The sequence below is a fragment of the Ovis canadensis genome, chromosome 11, assembly GCF_042477335.2.
Source record: "Ovis canadensis isolate MfBH-ARS-UI-01 breed Bighorn chromosome 11, ARS-UI_OviCan_v2, whole genome shotgun sequence".
Classification (NCBI taxonomy): domain Eukaryota; kingdom Metazoa; phylum Chordata; class Mammalia; order Artiodactyla; family Bovidae; genus Ovis; species Ovis canadensis.
In genome coordinates this window covers 48443773-48462726 of record NC_091255.1, presented here as the reverse complement: position 1 = coordinate 48462726, position 18954 = coordinate 48443773, and the positions used below count along the sequence as shown (strand labels likewise).

Sequence of the window (18954 nt, the reverse complement as noted above, 5' to 3'; positions counted from 1 at the left end):
TCCATTGTCTTCTGAATTTCATTTTTACTGAAAGTCAACTGCAAGTCTTAGTATGGCTTCTTTCAATTCAAATGTCATTTTTGTTTTTTTCAACCGTTTGTTGATGATAGATGCGATCTCCTGCTAGGCCTACCCTGAGGCAAATTCTGTACTAGTGCTGGCAGTAGAGTAGTAAACAAGACAGCAAAGTCCCCCCACAATCTTGCCTGGGAACAGAGACCACCATATGTTATATTCCCTCCAGGTGTTATTACTCCTAGAAGCAGTGTTTCAGTTGAGACTAAAAGAATCAGCAGGAGTAAGAATGATATGGACGAGGGGACGAGGGAAAGCCAAGGGTCATGGCCTCTTGAGGGAAGTCTGGAGCAGAGAAGTGAGGGAGATCAGTAGGCAGGAGTCAAGATTATGCAGGGCTTGTGGAATTATGATTTTATCTTGAGGCAAGTAGGAGCCAGTAAAGAATTTTAAGGAGAATGATATGGTCAAGTTTCGATATTTGGAAACGGAGCATGAGCTGGAGGGGTGTAAGCAGAAGTAGGGGGTTGTGTTAAGAGGATACTTTGGATGCCTGGACGACAGATGATGATTTCTTTAACTGGAGTGGTGGTGCCAGTGGAGTTGGAAGATAAATAGACACTTCCAGGTACGAGTGCGGAAATCCGATTAAACTGGGGACAGAAAAATAGCCCTAGCTCAAACAAAGAGGTCCTGGAGAAGAAAGAAGACAGATGTTGATAAAATACCACTTTATTTTGCTTCTTAACCTATCCGGTGTCTCCCTTACCCTAACCCTGTCGCCTTGTTATATGCAGATAACATCTAGGCGAGGGGCGGGGCAGGCGCAAACAAAAACCCGGGAACTTGTATTTAAACTGGGGTGGACGTCAGAGGAGAGCAGATGAAAGAACACAAGGCACTTCCGCTTACTCCGGAAGTGAAAGCTCCTAAGCTCCTCCGCAGGCGGAGGGCCAGGGTGGAAGGATGGCCGGGCGGACTGCGCGGCTGGTACTGTTGGCTGGAGCAGCCGCGCTAGCAAGCGGCTCCCAGGGCGACCGCGAGCCAGTGTACCGCGACTGCGTGCTTCGGTGCGAAGAGCGGAACTGCTCGGGGGGTGCACTGAAGCACTTCCGCTCCCGCCAGCCAATCTACATGAGTCTAGCAGGTAAGCCACACCCCGCGGTAGGCCCCGCCCAATGATCTTGGCCCCGCCCCCTAATGCCACTCTGTAATGATGTACCTTAGTTCCTCCCTCGGGTCCATTATGGGTGTGAGTGAGTGGAGCCCCAGAGTGATGATAGCCTGTCAGCCAGGAGCTTCGTTTACTTTTTATTCATTCAGTCAAATGGGCATTTACTACCGCCTGGGTACAAAGTACTGGAATGACACCGAAATCAGACCAGGGTCCTGCCATTGGGGGCTCATAATGCAAGGAGACGGCATTTCGAGCCCCCAGGGATTCTTAGATTAGATAGCATGTAGGGAGGAAGGAATCATTTCTGACTTTGAAGAGCTGGGGACACTGATTATCTTGGACATTCCTGAGAGGAAGGTCCTCCCGATGGATGCATTAAATTTAGGCCTGTGGCCATAGTGGGCACTTAGAGTGTGACAGGTGTCAAAATAGTTATTTTTCACAACAACCCTTTGAGGTTGATTCTCTTAACCTGATTTTTACAAATGAGGAGACTCAGAGAGGTTAGGTGTCCTGCTCAAAGTCACACAGCCAATAACTAGTAGAGTTTTCAGTTCTGGTCTGTTTGACTACAAGTTTGTTCTCTTTACTGTCCTTTGTTAACCAGACAGAAAGAACAGAGAATGGAGGCCCTGGGTAGATATGGACACATCCTGCAGCTTGGTTTACTCAGGGTGCAGGGTGCCTGAAAAGGAGTCATGGGAAATAAAGTTTAAAAGGCAATGTGGGGCCTCCAAAGTCAGAGTGAAGAACCTGAACTTCATTTTCATAGGCGGGGGTTAAGATGACAAGGGTTTCTCCCTGGGGAGTGAGAGCAAATCCTGTATTCAGGAAGAGCAAACGTGAACCCACATGTCCACAGATGAGTCCATCAGATGCCGAAATCTCCATCTTGAGTGAAAGAAGAGACATCTCTATTTGCTCACTGTACACTCTAACACACACACACACGCACGCACCTTTCCCTTGTGTGTATGTTGCACCATCACTCATCCGTCCAAGCAGAAAGTTAGAATTTTCAGATTTCTTCTGGTTTTCTCCAACCTGCAGGCCCTCTTGGCTTGTGTTTGGGTTTGAGCCCCTTTCGGGCTATCTCTGTGCCTCCCCATGCTGGGGAATCCACCAGGCCATATTTATCTGTTTCAGGTTGGACCTGTCGGGACGACTGTAAGTATGAGTGTATGTGGGTCACCGTTGGCCTCTACCTCCAGGAAGGTCACAAAGTGCCTCAGTTCCATGGCAAGGTGAGCTGGAGGGTCAGGTTAAGTATATGGTGGGAGTAAGATGCCTCTAGCTGGATCACGCTGTTGAAGCAAGCCAAAGTGTGGGGTGATGAGTGTGTGTTTCCCATCCTCAAAACATGCTGGTTTTCCTGTTATCAGATGGGAACAATGTGTCCTGCCTCTGGATTTGAGGTAACAAGATCTGGGAGGTTTTGGGGTCTCCTCAGGGAGTGGTGCTGGGCTGCTTCGAGTGGTTGAGATGCCCACCTTTCTACAAGGACAAATTCCCAGAGTGTCCTCTTGGTATGCTCTCTGTTGCTTCTTCAGTAGGGGTCTGGATTTAAAATAAAAATACCCCTCAGATTGCCCAGTGAGGCACAGAGGCTCAGCTTGCTGATACCCTTTGATCCAATAAGATCTTATTCTAGACTATTGCAGTTGGTAAGAATTATTCTCCCCAGCTTCTCACAGAGTAAGGTGAGGCTCAGAGGGCTGTGGTCAGTGGTAGAAGATGGATTAGTTCTTGTGTCTTCTAGATGACAGGTCTGTGCTGCTTCCACCAACTATACTGAGGCCATCAGCACTGGCCTGCCTGGTCTTCCCGGTGCTGTGAATGCTGACCAGGATAGAGGAATGACTCTCAGCCAGGGAGCGCAGGGGAGCTCGTTGACCTGAAGAGGGACTGCATCTGAGGCTTTGGCCAAGGTCCAGAGCTGAGGAGCTGGCTGGGGACCTGGGGATGCAGCAGGTCAGGCAGAAGTGGGTGGGGCCAGCTGGGCATCGCCTGCCCCTCAGGCCCCCTCCATGTGCTCCTTTTACAGTGGCCCTTCTCCCGGTTCCTGTGCTTCCAAGAGCCAGCTTCTGCTGTGGCCTCTTTCCTCAATGGCCTAGCCAGCCTGGTGATGCTTTGTCGCTACCGCACCTCCGTGCCAGCCTCCTCCCCTATGTACCCCACCTGCGTGGCCTTTGCTTGGGTAGGTAACCTGGCAGGATTCCTGTTCTACACCCTCATCTGAGAAAGAGGAAGCCTTAGATCCCCATTCTCACCCACCTCGCTTCCCCTCAATTTTCCAGGGTTAAACCTGCAGCTGTGGGGTGGTCCAGCCTAGGGAGAGCAGGGAAGGTGCTGAATCAGGCCTTCACCTTCTAGAAGATCCTGGGTCAGGCTGTCTGAGGGGGAGGGAGAGAGGAAAGAGACCTTGATCTCGTCCTGAAGCAGGAAGCTGCTCAAACACCCAGTAGGACAGTTAACAGACACAGAAGGGAGATGGGTGGTAGGAGCATGCTGGGACCACAGGTCTTTCCCAGGACCCCTGTGGAGGGTTCAAAGCCCTGTCAACCCCAGGCGGGGCCTAGAGGCAGTGGCAGCAACAGTACTCCATCTAGAGCTTAGACCATCCCTGGAGAAGCTGAAGTATGTTCCATCTGAGTATCCAGAGAGGTCTCTGAGCTTCACAGAGTGGCTGGTCAGAAGAGCCAGCATCTGGGGCCTGGAGCTGCATGAGCAACAGGGACTGTGGTACAGATATGAACCACAATCACCTTGGGGAGGGCATGAGAGGTTGCAATGGATGTCTCTGGATCAGAACTACCATGGTAAACCTTAGGGAAACAGCCCCCACTCACTCACCTTGCTTCCATCAAAGCAGCCATTTGTTCAGGTGTTGAGTGCCTACTATGTGTGAGAGATCCAAAAGCATATATTAACACATGGGTCGCCACCCTCCGGTACCAGTCACATAAGTACACGGTTGAATGTAAAAGGTCAGCTATGAACAAGTCCAGTGAAGGCTAGATCAGGGCTGTGGGGGGTGTGATGGGGTCTAGACCAGCACGGGGCAATCCAAGAAGGCTTCCGTGAGGAAGGGGTATGTGAGGTCAAATCAGAATGATGGGTGAATATGCACTGGCAGGACAGAGTGCAGGTTATCTGAGGACATGAACGCCAGGAGGCTGACCAGGCAGGAAGCTGGGATGGGGTGTGAGCCAGGCGAGCGGGTGGGCAGCAGCTGGAGCCTGGAGATGGATAGAGGTGGAGAGCCTGCAGGCATAGTAACACTTTAGATCTTGACTCTCAAAACCTCATAGTAACACTTTAGGTCTTGACTCTCAAAACCTCATAGTAACACTTTAGATCTTGACTCCCAAAACCTCAGGAAGCAATGAGGGCTGCAGAGAAGGAGCTTTGTGAATACATTTGCCGTTCTGGCCTCTGTGTAGAGGCCAGGTTGGAGGGGGCAGGAGTGGATGCAGGGCCTATTTGGTAATTTTCATGTAGGGCACAGTAGCTAGGCTAGAGAAGTGGCACAGATCTGGGGAAGAAGGGGCATTAAAGAGAAGTGTGTTTGAGCTATGTTTTGGAGGTAACATTAAAATTTTTTCATGTGTTTCTTTAACAAGCCCATACACAGCTCTTAGTCTGTGCCAGGTATCATTCTAAGCATTTTATAAATATTAACCTTGTCAATCCTGTAAAAAGCTTATGAGGTAGGGAGTATTATTGTCCTCAGTTTACATCAAGGAAACCAAGGACTGGAAAGTTTAAATTACCTGCCCCAGGAGCCAGGGTTTGGCCTGGCATCTGGCTCCAGAGCTTACACTCTTACACCACCTTGGCTGTGAGGCGACCTAAGATGAGAAGTGAGGAATCAAGGACAAGTCCTGTGCTTCTGCTTAGAAGACAGTGATAGAAACTAAGTGTGGATGTCATCACCGGGGGGAGCTTGGTGAGAAGAGAAGGGATCTGGGATGGAGACCTGAGAAACCCCAAAACTTAACGGCTGAATAGGGGAGGAGGAGCCAGCAATGCAGACAGAAGGAGTGGCCAGAGGGGCAGGTGGAAAACCACAAGGCCATCATGTGGCCGGGGGAGCCCTGGGACAGGGATAGGAAGGAGTCGGCCATTCTCCTGAATTCTGCCTCAGTCAAATAGGATGAGACTGAAGGTCTCTGCGGACCTTGGGGAAGCTGATCGTGTCAGGGGCCGGACGTCTAGGCCAAACCTTGGACTTCAGAGATGGGGACTAGAAGGAGGACCAGAAGGAGGCTGTGGAACCTCTGGGAAATGGTGCTCCTCCCTAATACTTGCCATTCATAATCTTTATCAGTTATAGAACTCAGATCACAAGATGGGCATGGTCCTAAGTTCTATACGTATATTTTCTCATTTAATCCTCATGATACCACTGCAAGCCCTGTGGAAGGCTCAGAGCGGGGAAACATACCCAAAGTTATCAGCTCACAGGGTGGTAACTAGTGCAGACAGGCTGGCCCCCAGGGCTGTCTGGGCCTGAGCACCTACCCCTCTGGGCTGTCTCCACGTGTGCTGCTGCATGTTTGCTGGGTATCTGCTGTGGGTAGAGACAGGGGTTCGTGCTTGTGGTGGGTGAAGCCCCCATCCCAAGGAGCTGAGCTGAGTGGGAGGTGCAGGCCCGGCCAGTCTGGGAGGCAGGGTGGAGGCCGAGGCGAAGAGGGCTCAGGGAGCGCGCGAGCGATCTATGAGGTGGAGACCACATGGTCTGCGTGGAAGAGTCTCTCAGGGAAGCGCAGGGAGGAGGGGAGCCTGCATCTCCTTCTACAGGATCTGTAGGCCTGGTCAGGCTTAGACATGTGCCCAGAGGGGAGAGGACGTTGGATTCCCACCTCCTGAGCTGGGGGCCCAGCAGGAGTGAAGGTGCAGAAGCTGGTCAGTGTGGGGCCCGGACCAGCATCCTTGGGAAGGTCAGCCTGACCGCTGTGGCTGGCTGAAGGGCAGACGAGGGAGTTAAGAGGGAGCAGAGAGGGCTCTGAGTGCCAGACTGAGGGGCCAGAATTCTTGTGTAGACTGGGGCCTGGCATCATCCCAGCCTGTCACCGAGTGGGACAGAGCCACCACTTCCTGTTTTCGGCCTCACGCAGAGAAGCGAATTTGGTTCTGGCTAGACGGTGACTCCTTGGAAGGAAAGTTATGACCAACCCAGACAGCATATTAAAAAGCAGAGACATTACTTTGCCAACAAAGGTCTGTCTAGTCAAGGCTAGAGTTTTTCCAGTGGTCATGTATGGATGTGAGAGTTGGACTGTGAAGAAACCTGAGCGCTGAAGAATTGATGCTTTTGAACTGTGGTGTTGGAGAAGACTCTTGAGAGTCTGCAAGGAGACTGCAAGGAGATCCAACCAGTCCCTCCTAAAAGGGATCAGTCCTGGGTGTTCATCGGAAGGACTGATGTTGAAGCTGAAACACCAATATTTTGGCCACTTGATGGGAAGAGCTGACTCATTTGAAAAGACTCTGATGCTGGGAGGGATTGGGGGCAGGAGGAGAAGGGGACAACAGAGGATGAGGATGAGAGGGTTGGATGGCGTCACTGACTCGATGGACATGGGTTTGGGTGGACTCCGGGAGTTGGTGATGGACAGGGAGGCCTGGCGTGCTGCGGTTCATGGGGTCGCAGAGTTGGACACGACTGAGCAAGTGAACTGAACTGAATGCAAGCAAGAAAGGTAGGGAAACTGAGGAGAGTTCACTTGTCCCCTTTCCCTTGGCGTCTTCCAGGGACACAGATGCCTGCCCTTACTGCCCCCTCGTCCCTGCCCCTGTTATCACAGGACAGTGCTGCCTGAACTGTCGGAACCAAACTCAGAGCCTCCTTGGGTAGACACGCTGGTCTGAGGGGACCTCAGAGTTCCTGCCTTCATCTTCATAACATGTGCCAGAGGCCGGTGGTCACTTCACAGCTCTCACTTTGATTCCGCCTGATTCTGGGGCCTTTCGTCTCACTGGCACCTGCCACTCAGCTTCCGTCTTGGTGAGGATCATACCTCCCAGGTGTGTCCTGCAGTCCAGCATGACAGGTGATACCAGGTTGGGAGAGGACAGATACCTACAGCCTGTGTCTTAGGACACCCTGAGGACATGCGGCCCCCTCTCCGTGCCACCAAGAGGCGCTCGAGGGACAGAGTCTCAGTGCCCACACTCTCTTTGATGATCCAGTGTGGATTTTACCCTCAATCTTTAGTCCTGCGTGCATTTGCAAGAGGGAAAAATCCCAAGCTGTATGGAGGTTGTAACTGTGGACTTTGTTGTAGGCTGGGTTTTCTGGAGCGACTGGGGCTCCTGATTTTTAGTGAGTTGGGGTGGGAAGGCCCCCCAACCTGCTCCAGGTGAGGTCTTGGGGATGGGGAGGGGTCTCTGCGGCTTTTTCTCCAGCACTTAGCAGTGCTGACGAAGCTTTGGCGTAAGAAGTCAACCCTTGCCTTGACATTTAGACCTGGACTTGGGCTGGGCAGCAGCCAGGCTTTGGAGGAGCCCACCACAGACCTTTGACTTCATGGAACTGGGGGCCCCTGCTCGCTGCCAAAGCTACGAGGCTAAACCGGTTCTCTGTCCCTTCATCCAACAAGGAAAGGTCCTTGGGGTAGCGTGAGGATGGGGTGCCAGGAAAGGCCAGACTGTCTCTTCAGGGTGATTTATGGTGGTGGGGACTAACTGTACCCCACCTCTGCTGAGGAAACTGGGAGAAGAGACAGCAGAATGATGGCTAGACTTCTGGGGATGTCCCTATGCTCAGACAAGCGCCAGTGCAACAGGCAATGGCAGGAAATCAAGGAATCTTTTTTGATGGTGGAAAAAGTCCCCCTCCTCCCGTCTCCATCCACTTCTTGCCCACTTCTCTCTCAGGAGTGAACTGGGGCTGGCTTGCCCTGCCTGAGGCCTTGGGAGAGGGGGGCAGGATGGCAGCAGGCATCATATTTAACATTCTGCCTCCCCCACTTCTGAGACAGCGAGCTATTTAAAGACCCACTTGTCCCCACCGCGGTGGTGTCAATGACAGCCCCGAGCACTGGGGCTTAGCACTGGGGTCGAATTCTTGACAGATCTGGCTCACTTGGCATCCAACCAGTTTCACGGCTGTGATATTTTTGTCTCAATTTTCTTATTTTCCAACAGACTGAAGCAGCCTCCTGCTCTCCACCCAGCCTGTCGTGTCCCCTCCAGTTCCGCCCTCCTGGGCACCCTGCCCCTGGCCTCCCCCTTTCCTCAGTGTTTATGCAAAGTTCTTGGCGCCCATGGCCTTCCTGGCCTGCCTGATTGGCCAGTTACCACCCCCCACTCCTGGCTCCCCCATTCTACTCAGGCTTGGCCGAGGAGCCTGGGAGCAGCCATACACTTGGGCCCTCCCGTCCTTCACATCCTTTTGTTCCTAAACTTGAGCCTTAATGACAAACTCTGAGTGAAGAGAAGTAGTCTCTTTTCAGTGCATCCTGGGAGGGTCGCTCAGGAGCAGGGAGAAAGGGGCTCAGAGGGGGCTCTTCCTACAGCTGCGGCGTCTGTGTACTGGGACCAAGAGACCCTGGGGCTCCGTGGTTTTCCCTGGAACATTGTGACCTTTGAGGAAGGGCAGTGGTGGTGGTCAGTCCCTGGACATGATGAAGGAAACAGATACTTCTGGGCTACCTATTGTGTTCCAGGCCCAGGAATAGCCACCACGTACTGAATGGTTTTGTTGTGCCTGGTATCTTGCAGACATCATCCTCAGGACCCTCTTACGCAGCAGGTGCTATTCTGAACCCTGTTTTGTACGTGAGGCAACTAAGGCTCAGAGAAGCTATTATTTGCTCAAGATCACACAGCTGTTTAGGGGCTGAGACAGAATTTGAACCCAGAGTCCATCTCATGATGGAGGCTCCAGACATCCTGCCCCCAGCCTGGAACTGTGGCTGGGCCAAGGCAGATTTGGAGAGACCACCCTTTCTCAGACTAGACTTCCCTGGCCACCAAGGAGAGTGGGAGACAGACTTGGGCTCTTTGGCCTTGGTTCTGTGAAGGGGTGTGAGAATCCTACGCTGGTCAGCAAGGTAGGGAGAAATAAGTCCTAATGTTTAACCCTGTCCTGAGCACTGTGCTGTACATTGTACTTGTTTTGTTGGTTAAATCCTTATCATTACTATGACTATTCCCATTTTACAGATGAGAAAACTGAGGCCCAACAAGGCTAAATAACTTGCCCAAGGACACACAGGAAATGCAGAGGCAGGATTTGAACCCTGGCAGTCTGGCCCTAGGGCCTGCACTCTTAATGACACTATCTCCCCAGTCTGAGGAGAGGGTCAGAAGAGGAGCCCCCCATAATGAGATACTCCCCAGGGGAAAGGGGACTTTTCAGGGTGCAGAGTCCAGGCTTCAGGTGGGTCTCTGTAAGTGGAAGGCACCCCGGGGAGGCAGTTGGACAGGGGACCAAACAACCCCAATCCCTGTCCCATAGAGCGAAAACAACCCCAATCCCTGTCCCATAGAGCGAAGCCCTAGCCCTGTGCGTTCCCCCACAACCCTCCAGGCCACTTAGTCTGCCTGTTACCTCCCCCTTCCTGCCACGGGTGACAAGGAGACCTGGCTGGCTGCCATTGCCTGCTGCCTTCCCCTCTGCCTCCCTGTCACGTTGGCTTTCAGGGCCACTTCCCTCCCCAAGGATGTCCCTGAGCCTGGACTGCCCAGGAGACCTGGCCCACGTGATCACCTGGGCCCCGTCTCCAGCACTGAGCCTGCTTCTCTCCCTACTCTGACCCAAGCATCACAGACTTCGCAGAAGCAGAGTCTGAGGAAGGACTTCATCCTGTTCCATTTTCCAGCCTCCAGACCAGCGCCCATTACCATCTCTGGGGAAGGGGTCCAGTCTCCAGGGATGGGACAGGATGGCTGTCCTCAAAAGACCTGGATTAATCACCTGACATCAGGGTTGGAAAGGGAACAGAGGATCACTTTGGGTGCCCCCTGATTTGTCCCACGGGGGAGCTTGGGCCCAGAAGGGCAGGGCCTGTGCCCAGGTCATGAGGAGCAGAAGCTGCAAGAGTCAGCCCTGAACCCAGGCCAGAAGGCTTCACCAGGCCCCCTGAGCCTCCAGAGACTTCCAGGCTTGAGCAGCTTTGCAGTAGAGCTTAGGCCTCCACCCCATTGCTCTCCCCATTTCTTCACAAGCCCCCTCAAGCCTGTGTTAGGGAACTCATCCTACCACCTACCTTCCTGCTGCATACCAGGAGGAGAGTGGGTTTTTTACCCTGCTCCCTTTGTTTTCCTGGTACACTGGACCCAAGTGAGCAGCTCCTGGCCTTTACCCATCTCTGGCAGGACTGTACCACCCTAGCGCATCCCTCCCCACCCCTAGGGCCTTCCAGGCCAGACCTTGGCCGTCTCTTCCTTTGACTGTTTTCCCAGCCCTCTCACCCAGCCCAGTGTTGTGTGTCTCCACCCCAGCCCACCCTTCTTTCAGTAAGTTGGGTTTCAGCAGTCCCTGAAAAAAATTGCCACCACCAACTCCACGAGAGTGAGGGCTTATTTGCCAGATGATTTGTACTCTCTCCTTGCAGTTAATTTCCAGGAGAAAGGCCTCCAGCAGTCCCTTGGGCCCTTGCCCACCACAGCCCCTCCAGCCCTGCTCCTCCGCTCCTCCCAGATCCAAGCAGCAGCCACTGGCCTGGCGGGTTGGGCCGGCCCAGCCAGGGGAAGGCTGGGCTTCCTCCTCAGAGACTTGGGCCCAGTGGGATCTGCTTGATCTCCCTCCCTTGCTTGCTTGCTCCAGACACACCCCAAGCTGGCTCAAGCCCCTCCACCCCACCCACTTCATTCCCGCCCCCAGAGGCTGAGGTCACCGGCTCCCCTGGCCCGGGTGGGGCTGTCATCACCTGCCAGTTGGGGCAGGAGGTGAGGTTCCCTGGGGGCTGTTGTCTTAGCCATTGAGTAACCAGGGAACTTGACTGCCGGAACTGGTTCCCAGGCCAGGCCGGAACCTGTGGAGGCTGCAGCGTCGCAGCCTTGGGGGAGTTCAGGGGTGGGAAGATTGAGTCTGAGGGACCCAGACTGGGTGGGGTGGAGGGGCATGGGTTTGTTCAGGACCCAGGGAAGCATGTTGTTTCTCAGCTCCCCTTCCCCAAAGTGAGATGGAGGTAGACCCTCTGGGGGGTCTTCCCCGCCTCTGGGCGCCATGCTCACTGGCTGCCTCTCTCCTCAGGTCTCCCTCAATGCTTGGTTCTGGTCCACAGTCTTCCACACCAGGGACACCGACCTCACAGAGGTGAGCGCCCTCCCACTCCATCTTCTGCTGGGGACAGTCCCGGAGGACCAGGGACAGCGGTGGGGCAGCCCTGGCTCTTAGTTCTCCTCCTGACTGGGTTCACAGGACACTTGCTTTGTGCAGAGCCTTTTCAGCCTGTTAGTGCACTTGAGCCTCACTTGACCCTTGTGAGGCAGGTGTGATCACTAGCTCTTCTTAACTGATGCGGCAGCTGAGCCTTTGACAGGTGAGATCACTTGCCCAGGATCCCTCAGCCAGTGAAGGGGGGCAATCCAGACTCAAGCCCACAGCTGTTGAACCCAGACTGCACTCTGAAGTCCGCGCACGCTGTTCCATTCTGGAGTCTTGGCCGGCACACCTCTAAACCCTTGCTGCTGAGTACATTTTTTTTTTCAATTGTATAATGTGAATACAAGGGTCAGTCTATTGAATTCAGACATAAAACAGCGATAGAGGAAAGGAACATGAGACGTCCCCACTGGCCGTAGACCTGGGACTCCCACAGTCGACTCTGGCTGGCTCTCCGCCACCCCCATCCCTGGTGGGTCTTCTCTGGGCCCTGCCTTCCATGAAGCCTTGTCCACGGCCTACTGCCCTCACACTGGCCCCTCATCCAGCTCTCCTTGCCCGCAGAAAATGGACTACTTCTGTGCCTCCACTGTCATCCTGCACTCCATCTATCTGTGCTGTGTCAGGTGAGCCCATTCTGGCTGCTCTGGGGGTAAAATCAGGCCCCGGGGGCGGAAAGTGGTCACCAATCTCCCGGCCTGCTGGGGTTGCTGTTCCAGGGCTTTCACCACGCATGCACATAGCATCCAGATGGATCTGGAGGGGACTCCGTGATGGGATGGGGGCCCTGGCTCTTTCCAAGGAGCTATATAGCACAAGGTCACAGGCTGCCCCTCGGGGATTGGAAGCCTGCCCTGCTGGCCTGGCTCCCCTGCACGGCTGCTGGGGTGAGGGGGTGCTTCAGGGCATGCTGCCGTGGGGACAGGCCACTCAGTCTGAGCAGCTCTGGGCGGCGGGGCAGGACCGTGGGGCTGCAGCGCCCGGCCGTGGCCAGTGCCTTCCGGGCCCTCCTGCTGCTCATGCTGACGGCGCACGTCTCCTACCTGAGTCTCATCCGCTTCGACTACGGCTACAACATGGCGGCTAACGTGGCGATCGGTGAGGCGGGATGGGCTCTCTGGGAGGGCGGGGCCGTCTGCGGAACTGCTGCCTCGGGGTGGAGGTGGGCATTGGTGCCCACCAGAGAAGGAGGTTCTAGAGAGACCCTTAGGGTGAAGGAAGAGGGAAGAATTTGGGGGTGGGAGAGAGGGGCAGTTCGGGGGGAGGCTCCTGAGGGTGGCCCTGGGGTCACAGAGGGGAGACTTGGGGAGGAGAGGAGGAGGCCAGGGAGTGAGCCTCTCCCCACCGCCGCCCGTGCCCAGGCCTGCTGAACGCGGCGTGGTGGCTGGCCTGGTGCCTGCGGAACCAGCGGCTGCCGCATGTGCACAAGTGCGTGGCGGTGGTCCTGCTGCTGCAGGGGCTGTCCCTGCTCGAGCTGCTGGACTTCCCGCCTCTCTTCTGGGTCCTGGATGCCCACGCCATCTGGCACATCAGCACCATCCCGGTTCACGTCCTTTTCTTCAGGTGGGTGCCTCTCCCTGCCCAGCACTCACCTCCTCTGTGCCTCTGCCTCCCACCCACCCAGCCAGCTTGCCTGCACCACCCGCCCCCGCCCCCAGGGGACGCTCTCAGAGCTGTGCCTTGCCTCAGTGGGCTCCCCCCTCCACCCACAGCTTCCTGGAAGATGACAGCCTCTACCTGCTGAAGGAGTCAGAGGCCAAGGTCAAGCTGGACTGAAGGCCCTGGAAGCAGATCTGCCCTCTTGAGAATCCTGTCCATCCCTGCTGGCTCCCCTTCTTCCCCGAAGTCCTTGAGATGATTTGTTTTCCTTTCAGCATCTTGAACTTGGACATGAAGGGTGTGGGCCCAGAATCATGTAACCTGCCCACCCCTTGCTCACCCCCACATGACCCCCACAGGCCTTGGCCTCCCAGCAGACCTGGGCTAGAAAATGGGCAACCCCTCTGGTCCCTGGAGCTGAACTGGACTGGAACTGTGTTCTTAGCTCCACCGAGAGGAGGCTGTCTCTCCCTCCCTGTCAGCCTCCTCCTCACATCTCCTCACTGCCGGGGTGGTTCCCAGAACCCTCTGTCTAGCTGGGAGACCAGGTACCATGGCCTTTGGGGATATAGTGAGGTCCCTTCTGTTACCCCTGTGCCCTCCTCAGGGCACCGCTAGGTGGCACTAGATGCTTGCTCTTCAGCTGCCCAAGTTTCCCAGCAGATCTTCTCATGGGATCTAGAGGCAGTAAGCTGTTGGGACTGGGGAGCAGTCTCATTCAGACTTACTCCAGTCAGACCCCCGGGAGGCCTCACCGCACTCCCTCTTTGGAGCCAGGACCCCAGAGACCGTAGGACAGGAATCCCTCTGGCCCCTGAGCTGCTCTTCTGGTTGGGAGCCCACACATGAGTGTGTGAGGGAGAACAAGTGTGTAGGTTGATGGGGTGGTGGGCACAGATCTGGGGTGTGTGGGATGCGGGTGGGGTGGTGAGCATTGGCCTTGCTGCAGTGCGGATGTGTGTGAGTGGTCTTGAAGTGTGTGTGTTGGGGGACAGGCGGGTTAGTGTGGGTTAGGGGAATGTGCAGAGACTGAACGTGAGTGCAAGGGAGTGTGAGTGGGGGGTGGGCAGGATCAAGTCATGTGGCCAACCACTGACTGAACACCAGCTCTGCACACAGCCCAGGCCAGGCAGAGAGCCAGGCTGTCCTCAGATCTGGCAGGGGTAAGGGTGTCCAGGTTGCATGTGTGTTTGTGTTCCTTTCTTTTGCACTCCCCTCTCTTTACAAACCTCATAGGGCTCCCACACAACTCAAGATCACCCCCAGAATCAGCCCCTTGGGAGGCAGAGGGAGGAAGGAAAATGGGGATCCTCCTTGCCTAGACATGGTTCGCCATCCCCTACTCCAGTGCTCTGCCTGCTAAGCCCCTTTGCCGGTTCCTGAGCCAGGGCAGGGGGTGGGGAAGGAGCAATCTGGGGGCAGAGGGGAGAAGACCTCGGCTGGGTCTACTCTCTGATCTTCCCAGAAGCAGGCAGGGGCAGTGCTGTGTCTACGCTGTGGCAAAGGTGACCCCTGCCAGTTGCCAGCAGCCATAGCACATTCCTGCTCCACACGGATAGAACATGGAGCTCCAGAAACTTTCCATCCCACGGCCGTCTCTGATTGGAGCAGGGAGTCTGCTCCTCTTCCCCTCCCTGGGAGTAAGGGCGCTGAGCTAGGACTCCAACCTCAGGGACTTGGGCGGCCTGTGTTAACTTCTTTTGATACTAAGAACGATTTTAAGGTGAGGAGGGTGGCAAGGGACATTCTTAATAAACCAATTCTCACCTCACCTACTCTTTTCGATCTCATTTGTGTGAGTAGGATGGGCTGGAGGGAAGAAGACAGGGCTGGCTGGAGGCAGCAGAGGGGCAGAGGGGTCTCCAGCTAGGAACATGGGCTTGGGGATGGCAGGAACTAGATCCAGGGCAACAGCAGATATGGATGGAGCTCCTGTCCCACTTATCCTGGGGGCTGGAGGAGGGAGCTGGTGCCTCTTTTTCTCCCCTGCCATCGCTGCGTCTTTGGGACTGGATGGAAGCTCCACTGGCCACAAGTGCCACTTACATCTGCCTCCCCTTCTGGGTTCCACTAAGCTCCACTACTGTTTATTGGTTCTTAACTTTTCTGAGCTTCACCTGCAAGTAGCGTACTGCTGAGTGTGAGGATGGAAGGGAACTAGCAGGTGCGGGGCACACGGCAGATGCTGAAGGAGCTCCCTGTGACCCCAGCCTTCCTTAGTTTGGAAAGAATGAGTGTACAGAAACTAACCTTTCTGGAAGCTTCCAGGGAGGGAAAGGCCAGGGCCGATGCCTCCCATACCCCCACAACACAAGTCAGAACCCTTCCCTGGAGAGCCACAGACGGCACTTACACCAACTGACAGGGACTTATTTCTTTATTAGAGGCCACCTCAGACAACAGGGAATCTAGGCAGGTGAGGGCCATTGGCCCTGCGTGCACAGGGGCCTCACACCCCCACCTTCTTCTGGGCCCAGGTGAAGAAGATGCCCTTGACATCGTCTACACCCGTCCGAAGGTGGGCAGGCATGGTGTAGGTGCGCAGATCCCGCAGCTCATAGCCGCTCCGCACCAGGGCCTCCCTCACCTCCTCCTCGCGCACGGGCACCACTGCCAGCGTGGCTTTCCCAGCCAGGTACCATGACTCCTCCAGGGCCCCGATGAGGAGGAGGTGCCCCCCAGGCCTCAGCAGTGTGGTGATGTGATCCAGGGCCCGCTGGAAGCTGGCCAGGTCTGGACTCACAGCCTCCAGGCAGAAGGCAGAGACCAGGGCGTCGGCAGGCAGGGGTGCCAGGCCTCCAGCGCCCAGGGGCTGGGGCTGGTGCACATCGATGGGCAGGATCCTCTTTACCCTGGCTCGCAGCTGGCGCTCCTTCTCCTGCCAGGATTCCCTGTTTGGGGGCAGAAGGCAGGGTCAGGACCAGGGTTCCGGCCCCCCACACTCAGTTCTCTGTTGGCTCCCACCAGCCACTCCCGGGAAACCCCCTACCCAACCCTCACCCCTCAGCCCTTACCCCTTGCCCTCGATGAGACAGACATGCTGGCTGTACACGCTCCAGTCGAAAGCCCCAGGCTCTTCTCGCAGCCAGAGCCTCAGCTCCTGGCGGTTCACCTCCAGGAAATCTGTCATGGTGATGTCCTCAAAGTGGGCACAGGCACTGAGCAGCTGGTATATAGTGGGGCCTGAACCGATGTCAATGAGGGTGCAGCCAGACACCTCACCTGGGTGGGCAGAGGAAGCGGGCCCTGGTGCTAGGCCTGCAGCCCCCAGCCTCAGTCACTGCCTCCCTTTCCTGCTTCTTTCCCGCTTCTCTCTGTTCCTTCTCCTGGTGGTGCTGCTGCTGCTAAGTTGCTTCAGTCGTGTCCGACTCTGTGCGACCCCATAGACGGCAGCCCACCAGGCTCCCTTTTCCCTGGGATTCTCCAGGCAAGAACACTGGAGTGGGTTGCCATTTCCTTCTCCAAAGCATGAAAGTGAAAAGTGAAAGGGAAGTTGCTCAGTCGTGTCCAACTCTTAGCAACCCCATGAACTGCAGCCCACCAGGCTCCTCCGCCCATGGGATTTTCCAGGCAACAGTACTGGAGTGGGGTGCCGTTGCCTTCTGGTGTTAAGTGAGTCTCTATGTGGAAAAAGAGTTAGCTCTGGAGTTAGACGGACCAGGGGCTGAGTCCTGGCTCTAGGGACGGCTGACTTACCTTGGGAAATGAACTTAACCTTTCTGAGACTCAGGTTCCGCAACCATAAACTATGCCTACCAGTGAGGATTAAGTTGGGGGAAACTCAGATGCCTGGCAGCGCCTCTCCTCCCGCCTCTCCTCTGCCTGCCCCCAGCGTTTGCCTTCCCCACCTCTCCTCTCAGTTCTGTGTTCTCAGCTCCGAACCCCTCTCCTCATCTCCCTCCTCTCACGTGAGGGTTCCTGCTTCTCTTCCTCTTCTATTTCACCTCTTAATTTGACCTTGGGCTCTCGCGTGCTGCCCCTCTGGTTCCCTGATGACTTTTTGTCTCGTTTCCCCCGCGCTCACCGGTGGCGAAGGTCTGAGCCAAGCAGCGCAGCTTCCAAGGCCCGACGCCGTCGGGGCAGCTCAGGTCCCCCCTCGGGGGCGCGTAGTTGTTGCTGAGGTAGGCGCGGGGCTCAAAGCGCTGGTAGGCCGAGGCGACCGCCGCCAGGCCCGGGTCTGAGTCGGGCACCGCGCCCGCCGCCTGACTCCGGTCTGTCCCGCTCATGCTGCTGCGGTGGCCGCCCTTGTGCCCCGCTCGCCTTTATCTGCGGCCCGACCCCCGCCCGCCCGCCCTGGCCCCTCCGGTGCGGGGGCGGCGGCTGAGCGATGAGCTGCCTGGGGCCACGCGCTGCGTCTTCCCTATCCCATCCATCTCCTTTAATGTCCCAGAAGCAGACGCACGGGGGTGGGATGGAGGGGAGCATCCGTCCCCGCCCCTGCTCCACCATTGCTCCCGGCTGCCCTCCACTCTTTGCCTCCCCTCCCTTCCAAGACCAGCTCCAGCGCCCTACCCCTCAGGCTTCCTACCCCCAGACTCCATAGACCCCCGCAGCCGCCAGTCCCAGGACCTCCATGTCGCTCTTCTCCAGTCTCGCATTCACCCCTTTTGCCTGGCATCCCTCCCCTTCTCTTTTGCCAGGGTTCAAATTAGCCCTCTCCCCAGTTCCCAGCTCCCAGCGCTCTCCACCAAGGGCCCAGTCCCCCGCCAGGCTCCCCATCTCCGGGACACCCTGTCCAACATCTACCCCCTTTCTTAGTAGGGCTCCCCCAGCTCCCCTCCTCCAGGCCTCTCTTCCGTCCCAGCATTCTCTAGCATTCCCATCCCACCCCCGCCCCGTTCCCCACCCTGACTCCAGAAAGGACAGTCCGTTCTGGCCTCCCCCACGGTCTCGGTAGCCCTGGAGCTGCACAGTAGAGCTCCAACCCCGCCCGTCAGATGGCAGTGATGATAGGGGAGTGGGGCTACTGCACGCAGCGGAGGGAACAGCCCGGCCTCCCCTGCAGGCCCTGCGGGCTTCCAGCCTCGTATCTCGCGGAAGGCTCAGGATGTTCCCGACACAGGGCGAGGGGCCCAGGTGAGGACGGAAGGGCGCAGGGTGCATTCTCCAGGCTGCCAAGGCTCCCAGGGGACACGAGCCCAGCCTCGGACGCCAAGGGATTAGGTGTGTCGCCTGGTCTGGAGTCTGACCCCTCTCATCTCACAGCCCAAACTCCAGCCCCCTCTGGGGGAGCAGGACCAGGCCAGGCCTGCAGACTGCTTGGCACTCCAGGTATCAGACTGTCAAGATGCCAGGTTCTCCCCTCCTATCCCCGCAAATAGGAAGTAGATTCTGCAGAGGCCATCTCCATGGTCTTCCTGGAGTGGGACCCCGCTCTGACCAAGTCTAGTGCCTCTCCACCCTGGGTGGGCTACCAGTCCCTGCCAAGATGGGGCCCAGGCCTCCTCCGTGCCACCCGCCCCCCACACCTTGTCCAAGAGAAACTGTCTTCTAGTTAGGCCGGGCAGCCAGGTTGGGGCATGAGTTACTGCAACAGCTGCAGAGGTCACAGACAGGAACCTGACCCTCTACACACTCACCCTACCCCCAACAACCCACCTTGGGCTCCCAGGCCAGGGAGGGTGGAACACCTGACTCCAGCCAAGGATTGATTCTGTCTGGATTCAGAACCAAGAGACCTGGGGTCACTGACCCCATCCACACCCTGGCACAGCTGACAGTCCTGGTGCCAGCCCCCTCCTTATTCTCCATGAGATCATTTCAATAAACCCTGGATGCCAACTGGCCTCCTGGGCACTGCACAGTGCCAGAGGACTAGAGGCAG

General features: G+C 56.3%; 2 protein-coding genes across 5 annotated transcripts; one reads left to right on the top strand and one right to left on the bottom strand.

Moving 5' to 3' along the window:
- Positions 1-874: 874 nt before the first annotated feature.
- On the top strand, positions 875-14901 carry PGAP3 (post-GPI attachment to proteins phospholipase 3). Of its 4 annotated transcripts, XM_069543326.1 has the most exons (8): positions 875-1162; positions 2339-2436; positions 3237-3389; positions 11400-11462; positions 12096-12157; positions 12493-12629; positions 12893-13094; positions 13244-14901. In XM_069543326.1, exons 1-8 carry the CDS (start codon positions 982-984, stop codon positions 13305-13307), a joined length of 960 nt encoding a protein of 319 aa, XP_069399427.1. In that variant the 5' UTR covers positions 875-981; the 3' UTR covers positions 13308-14901. The 4 variants fall into 4 exon arrangements, with proteins under 4 accessions (XP_069399427.1, XP_069399429.1, XP_069399428.1 ...); XM_069543328.1 differs by lacking the exon at positions 3237-3389 and having other exon boundaries at positions 902-1162; XM_069543325.1 differs by lacking the exon at positions 13244-14901 and having other exon boundaries at positions 924-1162; positions 12493-12986.
- Positions 14902-15489: 588 nt separating this feature from the next.
- PNMT (phenylethanolamine N-methyltransferase) lies at positions 15490-17530 on the bottom strand. Its single transcript, XM_069542423.1, has 3 exons — positions 17155-17530; positions 16145-16352; positions 15490-16021 (listed from the first exon to the last, which is right to left on the bottom strand). Exons 1-3 carry the CDS (start codon positions 17354-17356, stop codon positions 15580-15582), a joined length of 852 nt encoding a protein of 283 aa, XP_069398524.1. The 5' UTR covers positions 17357-17530; the 3' UTR covers positions 15490-15579.
- Between the last annotated feature and the right edge of the window lie 1424 nt (positions 17531-18954).

Excerpts from the sequence above, each read along its gene's own strand:
- PGAP3 (XM_069543325.1), top strand. The coding sequence starts at position 982 with ATGGCCGGGCGGACTGCGCGGCTGGTACTGTTGGCTGGAGCAGCCGCG. Across the intron at positions 11,463-12,095 it reads GGGACACCGACCTCACAGAG|AAAATGGACTACTTCTGTGC; the intron begins GTGAGCGCCCTC and ends CCTTGCCCGCAG. Across the intron at positions 12,158-12,492 it reads ATCTATCTGTGCTGTGTCAG|GACCGTGGGGCTGCAGCGCC; the intron begins GTGAGCCCATTC and ends GCGGCGGGGCAG.
- PNMT (XM_069542423.1), bottom strand. The coding sequence starts at position 17,356 with ATGAGCGGGACAGACCGGAGTCAGGCGGCGGGCGCGGTGCCCGACTCA. Across the intron at positions 16,353-17,154 it reads GGCTCAGACCTTCGCCACCG|GTGAGGTGTCTGGCTGCACC; the intron begins GTGAGCGCGGGG and ends CTGCCCACCCAG. Across the intron at positions 16,022-16,144 it reads TGTCTCATCGAGGGCAAGGG|GGAATCCTGGCAGGAGAAGG; the intron begins GTAAGGGCTGAG and ends GCCCCCAAACAG.